Source organism: Myotis brandtii, unplaced genomic scaffold (assembly GCF_000412655.1).
Source record: "Myotis brandtii unplaced genomic scaffold, ASM41265v1 scaffold125, whole genome shotgun sequence".
NCBI lineage: Eukaryota > Metazoa > Chordata > Mammalia > Chiroptera > Vespertilionidae > Myotis > Myotis brandtii.
This window is the reverse complement of record NW_005354385.1, coordinates 8,001,158-8,020,982: the sequence shown is the minus strand read 5'-3', so window position 1 is coordinate 8,020,982 and position 19,825 is coordinate 8,001,158. Positions and strand designations below refer to the sequence as shown.

At 35.7% G+C, this 19,825-nt stretch overlaps 1 protein-coding gene across 1 annotated transcript in view; it reads right to left on the bottom strand.

Moving 5' to 3' along the window:
• GALNT13 (polypeptide N-acetylgalactosaminyltransferase 13) overlaps positions 1–19,825 on the bottom strand; it is a 506,269-nt gene that overhangs the window by 133,499 nt on the left and 352,945 nt on the right. Inside the window, exon 9 of the mRNA XM_014534061.1 lies at positions 11,070–11,250. Coding sequence (XP_014389547.1) covers positions 11,070–11,250 — 181 coding nt within the window. The remainder of the gene's footprint in view (positions 1–11,069; positions 11,251–19,825) is intronic.

The window sequence follows — 19,825 nt, the reverse complement described above, 5'->3', positions numbered from 1 at the left end:
AAATCAGGCAAAGATGATCCACCAGAACACCTAATACTAGAGACTTAGCCTGAAAGTATTAGAAATAAGATATCTGCAATCATGTGTAACCACCTGACAACCAATCATTTTATGTAGATGAGCGCTGCTAAGAGTCAGAGTGATCCATTCAATTCAATTAAGAATTAGAACTGAAATTTCAGGTAATTGGTTATATAATTCTTAAGCTGTTCAGTTTTAATTATGCTAAAATTAAATAATAAAGTGGGGGCACTCTGAAAAATAAGTGACAAGATGAACATAGGTATGGTAAAGCCTTTGTATGTACCTAAGTCATGTTTTATTCATATTTAATACTCTTACATCAAATAAAAACTCAGCCAACTCCTGACAGTAAAAATCCATGCATCTTATACAAGTGTTTTTGATCATTTGCACCAATTTGAAGAACATTAAAAATTCTTACTTTCAACAGCCTTAAAATCATACAATTAATTATGACCAATACAATCCAATTAAAGTAGAATGTACTAATTGGAAATTTCAGAATATTGCATTATTTGTACACACAGGGTGGTTAGACTGGAGTTATGCATGTTTTGTGTGAGGGAGAAGCAAAAACTGGATGTATGTATAATTTTGGTATCTAAACACTAGAAGGTGGTGATTATTCTGTGAATAAATCTATACAAGAGTTGTCATATTTACTCACTCTAGAAATACTTTTAAAACTAACCAGATTTGATAATGATAAGATTATTTGAGAGGTTTTATCTGAAATAGCTGCTGAATTTCTAATAAAAAAAAAAAACCTCTGAAGATTCAATGACTACTCCTTACTGTTCAAATTCAATATTTTTGTAACATTCAATAAATATTATTGATACCATCTGCTTATCAGCTTTATGGAGCATAAATACATTCAAGATACTTAGAAAGAATTACTGTAATGGGAAGTGATATAATCACATTAATAGACTTATTGAAAACTTAACTGTTATAGCTGATACTTTTATTTATGCTCCATAGATGGAGACAATAATACTTTTCCTGAGGAGGGTTATGTGATTCTGAAATTCTGTTCATGCTTATTGCCCAGAAAGAACACTGAGTACTAAGGGGAAAAAAAATCATGCATTTTATTAAACTGAAACCTAAATCATTCACCAAATATTTCTGGGCACCTAAAATATGCTAGGCTTAGGAAAGACTGTTTTACCAAAAAATAAACCCCAAAAGTCATAAAGGCTAAGACTGACATATTTTGCTAACTTCTTTTTAAGAGATCATTTTGTATATCTATTGAGTTAAAAGACCTATGAATCCTAATACTAGACAAAGATTGAAATTGACCGTACCTTCGCTACACCTCCCATTGGCTAATCAGCGAGATATGCAAATTAACCGCCAACAAAGATGGCGGTTAATTTGCATACATAGGCTCGAAGCGGCGGAGCGAAGACTGAAGGCGGCTCCGGCCGCTGGAGCCGCAAGAGGCTTGGAGGCGCCTCCGGCCGGAGCAGCAAAGGCCTGGGTCCTGGGTGCCTGAGGAAAACCGGTGCTGGCAGCCAGGGGAAGGGAAGGCCTATTGCACGAATCTTTTCATGCAACAGGCCTCTAGTATATATATATAAAAGAAGAGCAAAAATTATGCAATAGTAAAATGAAAGGAAAAGAAGAAATCCAAATAAAAAATGGCAAAAAAGATGTTCATGCCTAGTAGGAATGTGATAAAGGAAACAAGATATATATGCAAATATAAATAAACATATGCATATATGCACACGTATGTATGCAAAAACTAATAGGACAATCTAGAGTGTTGATAGTATACTATAAGTGCTCAAGCACTGTTACTGGGAGTGATAATGGTTACAGTCTTTTTAGATGGAAGTACTGAAAATATCTACCATAATATTTGTGTGAATATGCATTGATCCAATAAATCTACTTTTATGAATAAATCTAGCTAATAACAGAAATATATAACAAGTCTAGTGTTTAATATTTGCCAGCAATTATCATAAGTACTTTATACATATGTTTTCATTGAAGTATTAAAAAACATTATGTAGAAGGCCCTATTGTTATAATAGCAATTTTGTAGTAAAGTAACTCAGTACAGAGAGGTTAAGTACAGGGGTTACATGGAGCCGGGATTTGAACCAATCCAGGCAGTTTGCCACTAGAGCTCTTTCTTGTTAATCCTCACCCAAGGATGTTTTCCAATTGATTTTCAGAGAGTGTAAGTTAGAGGAAGAGAAAGAGAGAGAGAGAAATGTCGATGTGAGAGAGGCACATCGATTTTTATGCCCTTGACTGGAATCAAATCTGGAACCCTTTAGTCCTCAGGCTAACACTCTACCCACTGAGCCAAATTGGCTAGGGTGAGCTCTCTTTCTCAATGCTACTATTCTTTAGAAATATCCTCTCAGGTTCACAAAGTGGTTACAAGAAATATTTCTGTAATATTTTACAAAGGCAGACAACTGAAACCTAATGCTTGTCAATACTGGTATGGGTAAATATGTGTTGATACATCTATGCACTATAAATCTATTTAGCTGCAAAGTGGAATTATACAATCCGATGTGAATTATATATATGCAACACTGCATGGCATGTTAAGAGAAAGGAAATCTAAACAGTACCTATTATATAACTTTATTTATATTTGTGTATATATCTGTCTACATGTGCAACTACATAAGAGAAGAATGTGAACGGTATACAGCAATTTTAGGAAAGGGGATATCGATGGTGATTGACATATATATTGTATTTGCCTCCATCATATGTAATAAAATAAAAACAGGTTTGAACACAATGAACTCTGAAAACAAAACCCAATAAATAAATTATTTATTTATTTCCTCCACTAATCTATGTGACTAATGTGTAGTTACACTAGTCACATAGATTAGTGGAGGAAATGAATACTTTAAAAATGTGTAAATGCTACAATGGGAGAACTCCAGGGAGCCATTGGACTTCCTGGGGAAATTATACCAAACTTGATACATGAATGATTAATGCAGGTGGAAGATGAAGGTATCTCGTGCAGAGGTGACAGCATTCATTAACTCCTACTGTTTTACGCATATGCAAAACCTAAAAGCAGGAGACAGCAGGATTGAGCTTTGGTGTGTGGAATGCTGAGGTTGAAAAACTGGGAAAGGACCAGATCACACAGACTTCTGACTTTGTGTGAAATCATTAAAATGTTGTTAGGTAAGTGAGAGATCAACAGAGCTTTCCTTTTAAGGAGGTTCTTGGGCAGCAGCATAGGGCTGGGTGAAATGTGGGCAAGGTTTTAGGTAGGGAGAGCCATTAGGGCAGTCCTGAGGTTATCTGGATGCAGGAAGAGTCTGAGAATAGGGATAATTGAATGGATTTGAGAGAACTCAGCAGGCAGAATAGAAAGGACTTGAAGACTCATTTGACTTTGAAGTTTATGAGTGAGAAGTAGGAATCAAGGAAAATGTAGGTAGTTCACATTAGGTATCTCTTTTATTTTTATTTTTATTTTTTTATATATTTTATTGATTTTTTACAGCGAGGAAGGGAGAGGGATAGAGAGTTAGAAACATCAACGAGAGAGGAACATCGATCAGCTGCCTCCTGCACACCCCCCACTGGGGATGTGCCCGCAACCAAGGTACATGCCCTTGACTGGAATCCACCCCAGGCCCCTCAGTCCGCAGGCCAACGCTCTATCCACTGAGCCAAACTGGTCAGGGCTGGTATCTCTTTTAATTTTGACAGCATGTCCCCCATGTATTATGCACTTAATCTTATTTTTCATTTAATCTAATTAATTGTGATGTTGTAGAGAGTTTACTCTTTTTTATTTTTTAAAGCTTTATTTGTTGAAAGTATTATATATTTCCCCCTTTGACCCTTCTGGTCCATCCCCACCCCCCGCCCGCCCCAGGCCGAGTTCATTCTTTAAAAGCAAAGACAACATCTTATTTGTGTTTATATCCCCCGTCTGCAGAGTGCGCATACATATCACAGATATAAAAATACAAATAAATATCCATAAATACCAATAAAAATTGACACAATGCCTTAAAGAATTAAAGAATTCAAAAGTGTTGATTGACAGTAGCAAGGAAAAGCAGTTGTCTATCCATTACACCAACAATGCTGAATACAGCTGGCATCCCTTATTTCAACATTTAACATTTGAAGATATCACACAGATAAAAGATTATGTGTTTTTACAATATAGCAGAGCAAAATAATTTAAAATTTTCACCTCATAATATTGTATTCATTCAGTGATACCATGGTGTGTGCTGCTGAAAAAGCATTTGTTAAAAAATAAAAATTCAAAATTCATAGGTACAAATGTAGTTTACTTTCAGAAGTGCTGCACTCTTTTCAGATGATTTCATGTTAGCCCAAGCAAAAACTGATATCCTTGAATTATTTAAAAAATGTGCATGCTGCACATTTTGCTGGAAACATCAAATCCTGTGCTTATTAAATCATCTTGAAACCACAGTTCTATGACTTGTAAAAGAAATTAGGCCCTACACTCAAAGGGCTGGTTATTAAATACTGTAGCTTTAAAATATCAGCATGCTGAAAAATATTTGTATTTTATAGATACAAATTTCAAGAGATAGAAATGAATATAGGCGTTTGATGTTAATAAGGATCCAAAAATGCTGCTAACAAAGGCTACCTTTAAATGAGCTGATTTTCCCAAGATTTTTAAAAGGTTAACAAATAGACAGTTAACCTTCAAGACACAAGTTCAAGGATCCTTCTGCAAATATGTGCTTTCTGTTTACCTGGAATACAGATCAAAATACTATAATATTGCCAAAAGAAATTATGCTGTTTTTCTAGTTGCACATAAATATCTTTCAAGGTATGTTTTGGGAGTCTTTAAATTTGATTATCAATTTTTTTTTGTTCAAAACAAGAGCACAAGCTGTCCATTAACAAAAGGAAGAACAGTGGGAGGTTATATAAGAACAGCTGCTTCTAATCTCCATGTTGATTGATACACATTTAGAAATCTACCTCTCCAAAGAAAGAAAATCAATATGCGTTTATAGAACAGCCAGCATTTCAAATACATGGTTAGTGTCACTACACTGAAAGTAAGCTTTTTACCTGTGACCAACAGGGAAAGAACGTTGCCATTTAGCCTGGACTGTTCTGTGAAGAGTGGTTGTCTTCTTACATCACATCATTTCAAAGGATTTGCTAAAACAAGTGGATTGGCTTAAGCTGAAACAGCCAGCCAAACTAGTGGTAAAATCTGCCTCACCCTTTAAGAGCCTAAGGGGCTTTAAAAACCTATGATGCTATAGTTTCTGCGTTCTTAAAAAGACAACCCAAAATCAAACTAAACAAGTGTTGAACACGTACCCTTCAGCACTATTTCAAAGTATTTCTACTCTTCATTCTAATAACCATCTAGGAGACATAACTAGACAATGCCAACTCTACCAATATTGCCAATGGCTAATGTGTACAGGCCAAAACAATTAGGCTATAGAGTAAATATTTTTTTAAATCAGATAAAATTAATACACACATGCATTTTTATATATACCATTTTAACTTTAAATTAATGGGGGGGGGCTTGAGAAAAATAAAAATCAATGTGTGGAAAATAATCTTATTTTAAGTTTATCAACTCTTATGCTACTCTATCAGAAAACATTATTATCTGTCTAAATTGTGCTTGTTAGACTTTTATATTAATTCTGGAAGATAAGATTACATTACTGTAGGGTGCATATGTTCTTTCTGATTGGTGTTTCGGGATTCTTAAGCTATATTCCTAGAAGTAGAATCCCTGGTCAAAAGGTAGTTCCATTTTTAAATTTTTGAGGAAACGTCATCCTGTTACACCATAGTGGCCACACCATTCTGCATTCCCATCAACACTGTACTAGGGTTTCCTTTTCTCTACATCCTCGCCAGCACTTGTTGTTTGCTGATTTGTTGATGGTAGCCATTCTGATAGGTGTGAGATGATACTTGATTGTCACTGAATTTGCATCTCTCTGATCATTAATAACTTTGACCATTTTTTCATATATCTCTTGGCCATCTGTATTCCTCTTTGGAGAAGTGTTTAGGTCCTTTGCTTATTTTTTAATTTGATTGTTTGTCTTCCTTTTGTTAAGATGTATGAATTCTGTACAGATTTTGGAAATTAACCCCTCATCAGATGTATCACTGGCAAATGTGTTATTCCTTTTCATTTCGTTGGTGGTTTCTTTTGGTGTGCAGAAGCTTTTTATTTTGATGCAGTGCTATATACAATAGATAAGATCTGGAAAAGTCTAAGTGTCCATCAGTAGATCAATGACTAAAAAGTGGTACGTTTACACAATGGAATGCTATGCAGCTGTTAAAAAAAAGAAGGATCTCTTACCCTTTGAGACAGCATGAAGGGCCCTGGAGATGATTATGCTAAGTGAAGTAAGCCAGTCAGAGAAAGACATGTATCACATGATCTCACTTACATATGGAATCTAATGAACAAAATAAACTGACAAAATAAAAATAGATCCAGAGACATGGAAGCATGGAACAAGACTGAGGGATCTCAGAGGGAAGCGGGGCGGGCAGGAAGAGATTAACAAATAACTTATTTGATATACGCATAACCCATGGACATAGACAATAGTGTGTTGAAGGCCTGAGGGAGGGTGTGAGGTGAAGGGGGTCAATGGGGCAAAAAAAGGACATCTGTAATACTTTCAACAATAAAGATAAATTTTTTAAGTTATATTACTGTGTATGCCTCTGATTATGGTGGAATCATAAAACCCTAAGTACATGGGTAAGCCAATGGAATGGTCTTTTTTTTTCTTTTTTTAAAATATGTTTTTATTGATTTTTTACAGAGAGGAAGGGAGAGGGATAGAGAGCTAGAAACATCCATGAGAGAGAAACATCGATCAGCTGCCTCCTGCACACCCCCTACTGGGGATGTGCCCGCAACCAAGGTACACAGGTTCGATTCCCTTGACCGGAATCGAACCTGGGACTCTTCAGTCCACAGGCCGACTCTCTATCCACTGAGCCAAACTGGTCAGGGCTGGAATGGCCTTTTCTGATAAGAAGAGTACCCTTCACCTTTCTTTTGTCAGTGGGTCCTTAACCAGGAATTGCCTCAGAGAGGTGGAATAAAGGCTTCTCATTGCTGAAAGTCTTATGAAGAGATTAGAGGACTGTTGAACGAAAAGATTCATGCAATAGGCCTTCCCTTCCCCTGCTGCCGGCACCGGTTTTCCTCCGGCACCCAGGACCCAGGCCTTCGCTCCGGCTGGAGCCACCTTCAAGCCTTCGCTGTCCTGCCTGGCCACCCTGGGTCGGGTTGTACATGGGACGCCCGCCGCCCTGGGTCACAGATAGCAGGCCCGGATGGCGGCATGGCAAGTGGGATGGCGCTGCCCCGCCCTGCCTGCAGTATGCAAATTAGCCGCCATCTTCATTGGCTGTTAATTTGCATATCACGCTGATTAGCCAATGGGAGGTGTAGCGAAGGTATGATCAATTACCATGTTTGTCTATTATTAGATAGGATTCCCTGACACAGACCAGATGTCAAAGGAGAATTCAGTAGAAAGGAAAAAATAAGTGTCTCCTGCACTGATCAGGTGGTTCAGTTGGTTGGAGCATCGTCCCATACACCAAAAGGTTGTAGGTTTGATTCCTGATCAGGGCACATAACTAGGTTGTAGTTTTGATCCCCGGTTGGTGTGTGTACAGGAGGCAACCGATAAATTTCTCTCTCTCTTTTTCTCCCTCCCTCTCTCTAAAAATGAGTAAAAACATATCCTTAGGTGAGAATTTAAAAAATAAAAATAATGAAAGTGGTTCCCTTTCAACATTCATTCATTTATTTTGTCATTCATTCATTCTCTTAATTATTCAGCCTATTTTTTTTTTTTCAAGGACTACACAGACAGGAAATTACTAAGCACTGGAAATGCATGTATCTGAACTACCTTGGATATAGAAATGATAATAATAAAAGCGAAACAATATGATACAGAGTAATAATGTATTGGCCATGGTGTCAAAAGTACAAGGAATAACATACTTTCTAGAAAGAAAGAACACCCAGTTTGAGAAAGAGCTGAAGTGTTCCTGAAGCCAACCAATAAAGTAGATATTTTATAGACCATATTGAAAAGAAGCAATGTTGTCAGAATTCAATTCATAACAGATCAGTACTTAAAAATCGCATCTTTAATAACTGCATAAGTGAAAAATAAGATTCAGAGTAGTGCTGGTATAAAAAATAGGATTCTCTTCACAAAACATCTTGGACAAATTAACTGATACATGGTGGTGCTTCTAGAAAGGAACAATTTCCTTAGCCAGAATATCAAGGTGGTTCAGGAGAATCAAACAGAGTTCAGTATAAACTTTTTAGAGTTCTTCATAAATATGTGTGTGCTTATGACTATTATACTATAATTCTCAGCATGAATGTGCGGGTATATATGCCTCTAATCTCCCCCACACCACCTTCCCTCTTTATAAACTTACCTGTTACCCAATGAGATAAAAAATAGAAACCCAACAATTCTAGACAATAGCAAAGAAATCTGAGATTTTGATTGTAAGAGTAACAGAAGCCATCGGTAATGACAAAAATAGTTATCCACTCTAGATGGCTAGACACCATTCACATGACAGACTCCTGGCTGCTTCAATACAACCCACTTTATCTGTTTTTGGATGATTTGAAACCTGCCCAGGGCTAGAATTGGTTTTAAGCATCCAACTTCAGTTTCCAGCTTACGACTCTTCCTTTTCCACTGAGAAGCAATTTAATGTTTCATGTTTTTTGTTTTCTCTCTGCTCACACTACAGCGGGCAGGTTCCATGCTTGGCAATGCTGTGACTGAGACATACATAAGCATAAATGCCTCTTAGGAAACTCCTACATACTTCCAGCATATTTCCCAAATACCCTTTCTCTGCTTTCCAAGGTACCTTTCTGGATTTAAATGAGCCCGTTTTATAAGAACAATAACTTCCCTAGTGGTATTTATTGTAATGTAAAAACTACACATTCCAGAATATTCAGTCCCTATCGAGTAACAAGGTGTCATTAGTTCCAGACAGCAAGATTTATTTTTCACCCTTTAAAATCTAAAGCTTGTCATTTTATTAGTTTCAGAAATGGTTCCACTGTTTATCTGCTTTTTTTGCTCAATGGGAAATTACACAAAAGAGTTACACATCACTTTTACAAATAATATTCATCAAGAGTGAATATAATACATATATTTACAATTATTTCAATTACTTATATTCCTAAATGTAAGGAGTATATAATCACACATTACATACTTCTTCATTCCATTGCTCCTTTCTTCATATTTGAATTTATATATTTCTACAAGTAATGATTTATATTCAAAAAGGATCATCGAAAGAAAATGAAAAGGTTGTATAAATGCCACTGCCTAGCTGTGAATTTTACATGCTCTTGCTGAACTCAAGTTTGTGAACATCTGGAATGGCTTCCCACTGTAAAGGGAAATACATTTAAGCATGAAATAGTGTATCTGGCAATAGCTGCTTGACACAGAAGAAGCCTTGAAAATGTGTGAAAAGTCCTTCTCCTAATCACACATTTACACATGCATTCCTCATTTTTCTTTTCTACAGAGTAATTCTCGATCTTCATAGGAAGTTCACCCTGCTCACTCCCTTCACATCTATAAGAGTTTCACAGCCTCATATAAACTTTCAGAAATCAGAGTCTGTCAACTAGAAACAAAACAGGCTTGTCTAAGCCATGTAATCTATAATATCTATAATAATAAAAGCATAATATGCTAATTAGACTGGATAGCCAACAACCTTCCGGATGAAGCCGGGGCTGCGAGGGCTGAGCCCCTTGCATGAATTTCGTGCATCAGGCATCTGGTTGATTAAAATATAGAAAAGAGGATGTGGGCATGGATTTTGTTATTTTTATGGGTTTCCTAACAATGACATTGATGACCATAGAGCCTACATAGAAACTATCAAAACGGAACATTAAAGTTTATTCTATCATTATATTAATTTATGCTTTGGTGTCTCTGAGATCTGGAAGGCAACCCTGTGTCATCTTCTTATTTGCATCTTCTCATACTTCATTTTTTCCTTAAGAAATAAGTAACATCTCAGAGTAATTTTTTTAAAAAATTAAGTAACATAATGGTTGGAGAAATTCTAGAAAATTATAAAGAATAAAATTGATTACAATCACACAACCCTGTAATGGGATTTTCTCACAAGGCTTTCTTTCCTTTTGTAATGACTTTCAATTTTTTAAAAATTGTTAATACTTTACTAAAATTAATTTATGTTTTATATGGAAAATTAATAATATTTTATAAGAAAAATTTAGAAGATACAGAGAAATAAAAGGAAAAGAATAAAGTTACTCATGTCACCACCCAGTGATAGCTCAAATTTACTTCCATTTCTGTATCTATTTTTCTCTGTGATAAAGTAGAATAACATTTTATTGCCCCTATTAAGCTTTCTCACATACCTATTGATGAGTAATTTACTGTTATTAAAAAGTATTTAAAATAAAAAATAATATCTGTATAATTTTCTATCTTGTTTCTGTAGGTCATTTAACCTTTTGCGAGTCAGCTATTTAAGAAAATAAGGCAGTAGAAAACATCTCCACTTAAACATTATCAAAATTTCTTACCAACTCAGTCAGTTTTATATGTGAAACAAGAAAATAAAGGCTTCCTTTTCTTGAGAATAAATTATTTTCTTATATTGACCTGATACATGTTAATTAAATTTGGAGTTCTCTGTGTACTGTTTGCTCCATTTTTCTAATATAATGCTTATGCCAAGAAAGAAACAAAGAAAAAAAGGATACTTATGCATCTGAGATCAGTATAGTGCTTCTCATTTTAGGTGAAAATTAACTTCATAGTACAACTTTCTCAAACCCAACTTTCTGCAACATTATGGTGATGACATTTTATTTAAACTAGCAAAAATAATGAAACACATATTCAACATCCTTAAAATTATATTTTCTCCTGCAGAGGATGAAAACTGTCAGAATTGTTTACCTGGGGATATGATATAGAAGAAATCTTTAAATTCATCCATCCACACTTCTGCCAGTCTCCTGTTGTTCTTGTTGATGACATGACCGGTGCCACCAGGAAAGGTGTATGGAGTTGCCTTCCGAAAAACATGACCGACATGAGAGCAAGTCACAATCTCCAATGAGCCTCCACATTGCCAAATCTGGGGGAAATAGCAATTGTTGTAGAATAGTCATTGCAGATAATGCAGTAATATTGTCTGAGAAAAAGCTGAGGCTAAGGCAAAATCGTCAGATCTTATATGGTTCAAGCAAACATTGGATGAACACAATTTAGAACCTATATACTAAGGTTTGGCAAAGGATTTTAGTTTGAAATTACTTAATATGTTTAAATACTGTAGCATTAGAATCATAGAAATAAGACAATTATTTTTATGTGCCTTTATTAGACTACCTAATTTTTAGTTTCTAGTAGTTAACCTAATTGCTGTTTAATAGATAGTATTTGGTATCCAATATTTGCAATGAATGAATAAATTTGTACATGTTAGATGCATGTTCAATAACTAAATTTGATTTGAAGGAAAATCAGTCTACCAGTATTATTCTGCATCCATCTGGAATTTTAAATGACCATTAATTCCCAGTTGTCCATATCTCCTGCATTTAGGCCTTTGGATATGTTATTAGTGTTATTAAAATGTGCTAGGATTCCTTTATATATCCTCAACATTTGTGCATCCTTCAAAGCCCATCTCCAAGATAATTTCTGTTTAGTATTTAATATGTGTGTTTTATATTTTAAAATTCTTTTATGAATAACTAATTGCACTGTAGTGTAAGCAGTGGTTTACTTCACTATCACTCCTTTCAATTTATGAACATTTGGAAGACATATGGAATGTATTTCTTGTTATCCTAGATTTACTGTGAAATTGAGGCTATGTATTAAGTAAAGTACCCATAAATATTTATTTCTATACAATTACATTGTATAATGGTAAGGTATACTTAATAGTGTGTGTTTAATATAGACAGATATTATATGTATATGTTATATAGATATATAGTATATAGATATGATTTATATATACATATACTACACACACTCAGATATTTATTTCATACATATGATATATTACATATGTAATATAGTTTTTATCCAAATAAATAAAGTCATAGTGATTGCTATATGTAATTGAAAGGACCTGGTTTTATACTGTAACTAATACTATTTCAATACTAGGGGAGAATGTAAAGGTGTATGTAATTACAAGAAGGTTTATAGCTTCCATGCTAGAAAGATGTTCTTATTTCAAGAAGAGTTGCTTATCTTTAAAGAAAACATTTTCTCCAATTGGTCCCACAAGTAATATTCATCTTAGAAGAGGGCTGCTATTGGGCTTAGGTAGTGGTATGAGATATTCATTTTTACCAGAAAATGAAAGATGCTAAATGACAAGATATACTAGAATACAAGAATACATGGTATTCATCAACTATGTTTTGTGTTACATATACAAGCTATCTTTTCTCATTTTCTAACTGTCTAAAGAGTATAATGCTAACAGAAAGATGTTACAATCCAACAGTGAAATGATGAAGCAATATAAAAGAAGAATGGAATTTACCATTCCCCTCAAAAGACAGGATAGCTCATTCTTAATTAATCAAAGTGTTTAACTAATTGGTAACTTTCTCATCTTTCTAGCATGGAAGCTATAAACCTTCTTGTAATTACATACACCTTTACATTCTCCCCTAGTTGAAATAGAGGAAGTTGACCCTTCTCCCATCAGAGACAAATTCATACTCATCAGTCTAGATCACATCCCTTAAATGTGTCCTAAAGACTTCACTGGTTTGGTCCTCCCCTTAATCTTCTCCTGAAACACGAATCATTCCCCTCATTACTACATTATATCTATCTTCACTTAGTATCACTTAAAATGTCCTCTCTCTCAAATAGGTTAAAAAATATAGAAACAAATTTTAAAAATCACTAAATACAACAAAACTCCATTCCTCTGTTCAAATTTCCATTCAACATTTTTCTGTTTCCTCTCACTGTAAATTAACATAAGATTTGTATTGATATAGGTTGTTTCCCATCCTCCATTTTTCTTGTTGTTTTTTGTTAATCTTCACCTGAGGATATTTTTTCCATTGTTTTCAGAGAGATTGGAAAGAATGGAAGGAGGAGGGGAGAAACAAAGGAGAGACAGAGAGAAACATTGATGTGAAAGACATTGATTGGTTGCCTCCTACATACGTCCCAACCGTCCTGGGGATCTAACTGCAACCCAAGTACATGCCCTTGACTTGGAATTGGACCTGAGACCCTTCAATGCCCGGGTCAATGCTCTAATGACTGAGAAACACAGGCCAGGGCATCCCTTCCTCCATTTTTATCCATTCTTTGATTCATTGTGAAATGCTTCATATTTCTGTAGCTACCCCAAAAGTGTCATGGTGAAAATCACAATTTTTCCCCTTGATGAACACATAGTGGATTCCTTCTTAGATTATCTGACTTTTGGTCCTACTATTATATGGATGGAGGCCACAAATAGCAAGTGGAACCACACTGAAACAGTAATAGGCAGCTATCATAAAACATGATATCAGTTAGGACCTGTCATTCTCTAGCCCTCCTATTTGATCCTATAACCTGGGGGACTGGCATCCCAGAAAACCCTTCCAAGCACTTCTATCAGCATCGTCCCCAGGAGAGAAGAGAATGTGAGATATGTATTGCTTCTGAAACCAAAGCTTTAAATTACTAGTATTTTTAATAACTTAAAGTGACCAGAAAGCTACAGAATCTGTTCCAAATGACATTGGGATTAGAAAGAAATGTTCTTCAGAGCATGAAACAATGACTGGAGAAAAAAGTAAAACCATTTTAAGTTTGTACCCCATTAAATTCAGACTATACAGTAAGCCGTATTGTATATAAATTAGTGATTGGCAACTGTCCTTAGGGTTCCCAATTTACCTTTTTGCAAATATAGATTGTCACTGTGGTTGTGTAAGTGAGGGTACTTTATTTGCATTGTGCCATTTCTTGGCCCTACCTTTGTTTGTGGTTTTATAGATTCTATTGCTAAACATGCACACACAAAAAGAGAATATCTAGTTTAAAATCTTTTAAAAGTAGGTTCCAATGGTTTCACTTTTTTCCTTCCTAAAAGGCAATGGTGAGGCTATATGAAAGTGCTGATTTTGGGTAATCCTCCTAACCTGCAATGAGATTTGTGTGTGCAAGTATTGGCATAATGCAAAATGGTTGTTGATTTACAAGACAGAGGAAAAACCTGTCACTGATTTTGAGTCTCACAGATGGAGCCAGTTCTTAAACACATTTAGAAGAGATAATAGAGGTAGAGGTAACCGTTCCATAACTCGGTGAATATTGGCCTGTGTTTTGCTTGTGAGCCATAGTCGACTGACTCCTGGAACAAAGTGAGTACTTTTTCCTTTGCCATCTGTGCGCACAGAATGTGGGGATAAACATTCATATGGCATTTCCTAGGTAGAGTCTCTCCCCAAAATTTACATGAAAATGAAAAGATCAAGGTAGGAATACATAACATTATGCATTAATTAGAGTGATATGGTCATGATAATACCCAATTAATATAAAAACAAAACATTTATTTGATCAAATATTGACCCAGTAGTTACCATGTACTTAGTAAATACAGTTCCCAGAAAACAATATAGTTCAATATTAAAGTGAAAAGAATTCAAAATGAGTGGAGTCCCCTGTGCCTATCATGATAATGTCCCTCAGTGTACCTTCAATAAATATTTTGGAAGGATGGAAGAATGAAGGAAAGGAGAAAAGGAGGAAGAAAGAGTATGACACAGTCATTGAGAATTTGGATTTGGAAATAAACAAATAGAAGTTTTCTAGTGATTCTGTCATTTAGTATCTATGTATACTTGTGAAATTATTTGTCTTAATTTTCCCTTTGGAAAATAGGGATAATAATAACCACTTCCTAAAATCCCAATGAGATTTTGTGTATCAAGCACTGACACTTCATATAGAAAGAAGTAAATTGTTATCTGTATATTAACTTATCGTTGTTGTTCAGGGAAATAAACATCTATAGATTATCAGCTTATTCTTGCTTCTTAGAAATATTTTATTTAAGACTTTTTTGGAATTACAATAACAATGTCCAGGAGGTTAGGTAAAGTAAGGAGTTTTAAAAAATAGCCAATTAGTCTCCAAGTAGAATACTACATTTTGTTCTCTAAAATTATTTTAGTGTCTGAACAAAGAGTATACACTGAATAAAACACGATGTCTCATCCACATGAACACATGATGTCCAAATTAGCACATGAACAAATGATGTCCAAATTATTTTGCATCATCGAGCATATCTGATTGTTATTTTCTAGGCTTCTAACAAATTAATATTTGTACATCATATCTCTCTCAAGTACATTTGACCATGTACAAAATACAAACTGTCCTTTCATCCACAGAGGATTGAAGCTAGTTAGTCACTTGTCTTTATTCCCAGATATTTTCATGAGAGTCTTTTGATGATGGAGAAAGTTATTAATCAAAATGTAAAATGCCTATTGCTCATTTGATTATCTTCCTGATTTTCTTCTCCTAGTTAGAAGACAATTAACTAACATGCATTATTCTTTTCATGTTTTTTGGCGTCTGCATCAGTGACATTTTAATTAAGGTTCATAAACTTCATAAGCTTCAACTTTGAAATCTCAGTTCAAGTGCTACTATTGTTTCTAATTTTACAGCTGTTGTGCCAAATTCATGCAGCTGCTTGTTTTTATACAAATCTTTACCCTCTCCCCCCCTCCCACACATATACTACCTCTGGCAACAAGTCTTTAAAATAGCCTAAATAAAAACAGCAGTATACCATGGAGGCACATAGCATGATGATTATGAGTGCAGGCTCTAGTTCCCGAGACCATATCCTAGCTCTGCCACTTAGTAGGGTGGACACATCTTTCTGTGCTTCAAGTTTCAGGTAATAATGTGAGACCAGGAGAATCTACCTCACAGGGTTGTTAATGAGGATGAAGACAACCTGACGCACATAAAGATACTTAACCTTTAGGTGAAGAATGGATCAGGATGCGCTAATAGGAGAGATTTATCAAGGAGTTATTGCATTAATCTAGGAGAGAGATGATAATGACTTCAACCAGAGTGATGACAAAGGAAATAGAGAGTAGAGAGGAATATAATAACTTGACACAGTTTGGGGAATTAAAACTAAGAATTAATGTATGTGCTTTCCCTGTCTATGATGTTTTCCCTATTAGGCCCAACTCACATGCATTTCTTCTGGCAAGCAGCTCCTAACTATATGCTAGCTTTCACTGATCTCAGTATTTCCTGACTCAGCTTTTATACTTACCTCTAGACCACCTCACCCCATGTAGCTTAGTTCAATATAGGATTTCATCTTGTGAAATGTTCATGTGTGTATTAATTCACACATTAGTCTTATCTCTCTAACCACATTATTATCTCTTCAAGAAGAAGCATCACATGTTTCACATTATGAAACTGAATTTCATCATCACATGAAATTTAAATTCACATTTTGCAATTGGTATAATCCACATATAGTGAAAAATATCAGAACTTACATACACTATTAAGTCACTGCTTTCAAAGTAATACATAATGATTGAGCTAGTCAATTAATACAGCAAAATCTGAAAAAATCACAAAGTGTACACAAAAGATGTCTCATAAAATGCAGTTAGGAACAAAAGACATTCTTCTTAGTTCTGACAAAGGAAAAACTAAAACAAGATACTGATGAGTTAATTTTCAAAACATTTTTTCTATAGTCAATGTTTCTATCAAATAATCCCTGTCGGCACTTCAATTCTCCACTTTGTTAATACATACTCAAGTACACTGATGACAAATTCTTACAATTGAAACAAAATCTAAATGAGTCTGCATTGAGATCCTGAAGGCACTATGATCCTTAACAGGTTGACACAAACACAAAAGGCATGGAAGTCATTATTTAAAAGGGGCAGGTATAAGGGCTTCTGTAGGCATCTCTATTCATTCCTGACATGAAGCTTGCTAGTTATTCCTCATAATTGTTTTGATTAGGGACAGGATTCTTTATATTGTTTGTTTGACTCTTGGCCTAGTTTTCACTTCAGAGTTTAATTGGGGAGATTTATGTGATCTTGAAGAGGTCTCTAGAGCTGGAGTGATATTCTGATATCATCTTAACATCTTAAGATGAATTCCTACATCAAGCTACTGTGACCTTCCACCGCTCACCTGAGTTGTCATAGATCACGGATTCAACATGGTGGTTAGGCATTTATATATTTTATGAAATGATCTCCCCGATAATCCTAGTACCCACCTGACATCATACACAGTTATTACAATATTACTGACTAGAGGCCTGATGCACAAAATTCATGCAGGTGGGTAGGGGGGATCTCTCAGCCCAGCCTGTGCCCTCTCGTAATCTGGGACCCCTTGGAGTTTAGGCCCGATCCCGCAGTCAGACATACCTCTCGCAATCCAGGACCCCTCGCTCCTAACCACCTGCCAGCTCGCTCCTTACCGCTTGGCTTGCTGCTCCTTAGCACTGCCGTGGAGGCAGGAGTGGCTCCCACCACCACCACTGCGCTCACCAGCTGTGAACCTGGCTTCTGGCTGAACAGCGCTCCAGCTGTGGGAGTGCACTGATCACCAGGGGGCAGCTCCTGTGTTGAGTGTGTGTCCCCTGGTGGTCAGTGCACATCATAGCAACCTGTTGTTCTGGTTGTTCCATCGTAAAGGTCGCTGGGCTTTTATTATATACATAATATTCCCTATGCTGTACTTTATATCCCCATGACTATTTTGTAACTATGAATTTGTACTTCTTAATCCCTTCACCTTTTTCACCCAGTTCCCCAACCCTCTGCCATTTGGCAACCATTAGTTTGTTCTCTGAATCTATGTGTCAATTTCTATTTTGTTTGTTTTATTCTTTCAATTCCACAATAAGTAAATACATATGGTATTTGCCTTTCTCTGTCTAACTTATTTCACTTACCATAATTCCCTATAGGTTCATCGATGTGTCACAAACAGTAAGATTTCACTCTTTTTTATGGCTGAATAATATTTCATTATGTGTATTTATCACATCTTCTTAAACAAATAATCCAATTAAAAAATGAGCCAAGACTCTAAATAGACATTCTTCAAATAAGACATACAGAAGGCCAATAGACATATGGAAAGATAATGTCACTAATCATCAGAGAAATGCAAATTAAAAAACACAATGAAGTGTCACCTCACACCTGGTTGTCAACAATAAATCAACAAACAAGTATTGGTGAGGATGTGGCGAAAAGGAAACCCTCATGCTCTGTTGGTGGGGCTGCAAATTGATGCAGCCACGATAAAAAACATTATGGAGGTTCCTTAAAAAATTAAACACTAGAACTACTTTATGACCCAGTAATACAATTCTGGGTATTTATCCAAAGAAATCCCAAATTCTAATTCAGAAAGATATATGCATCCAAAATTTCAATTAACATTTTCCTACTTGGGGAAGCTGAATTTATGTTGGTTATATTAAAAGTACATGGTACAAATACCATTCTCCAAATAAGAGAAATTACAAGAGATGACATTGTAAAACTTATTATGAGGCAATCAATGGGTTTCCTCCCTATCAGATTTGGGATTTACCCTATTTTAGAAAGGTCACAAATGTTACCAAAAACTATTTTAAAAAAAGGAAAACCACAAAGAACTTTTGTCCACAAGATAGTTTTTCAAGAAATAGCCATATACTAGAGTAATTTGAATATTTTATTTTCACATTGGCATTAAATGTAGACAATTCTGAGTTGCATCTATATCGTTTCATATATTACATTAATTTGCTCCTAAAATATCCAGTTATCAAGTACTTTCCCTTACAAAGTACTATTCATCTTGACTTAGAAATGATCTACTGAAAGCCCCAAATTCAAAATGAACCCTTTTATACCTACTCATTTTCTGAAGGACTTAACACATTAATCCTGAAATAATTTCCTTTAAGTGATGTCTCCAAACTTAGTGTACTTTCTCTTTTGTCAAAGAATTGGCAAGTGACTCTTCAGGTTGGGGACTGGGGGGAGTACAAGGAAGAGAGAGAAGAAAAAAATAGAGCAGAAACAAAGAAAGGTGTGCTTTTACTGGGTATGGCTTGAAGTGGAGGAACTATTTGGAAGTGCAACCGAGACAGTATGTGTATGAACCAGAGAGTATCAGAGGTATAGTGAGGTGGTTGTGGCCACAGATGGAGTCTTTTTTTTTTTTTTTGAGAGAGAGAGAGTGGAAAGGAGAGAGGTGTGTGTGTGGGGAGAGAGAGAGAGAGAGAGAGAAGAGAGAGAGGAGAGAGAGGAGAGACAGACAGAGATAGAGACAGAGAGATGTGAGAGAGACACATTGATCAGTAGCCTCCCTCACAATCTCTGACAGGGGTCAGGGATTGAACCTTCAATGCTGGACTGGGAATTGAGCCCTCCACCTTCCCGTGTGCAGGCAGCAGCTCTAAGCACGGAGAGGCATCAGCCAGGGCACAGATGGAGTGTTTTCTGTTTGTTTTTATTGCTGAAAGTATTACATATGTGCCCCTTTTTTTCCCCATTGACCCCTTTTAGCGCTCCCCTGCCCCCCTCCCACCCAGGCCTTCACTACACTGTTGTCTGTGTCCATGGGTTATGCATACATGCATATAAATT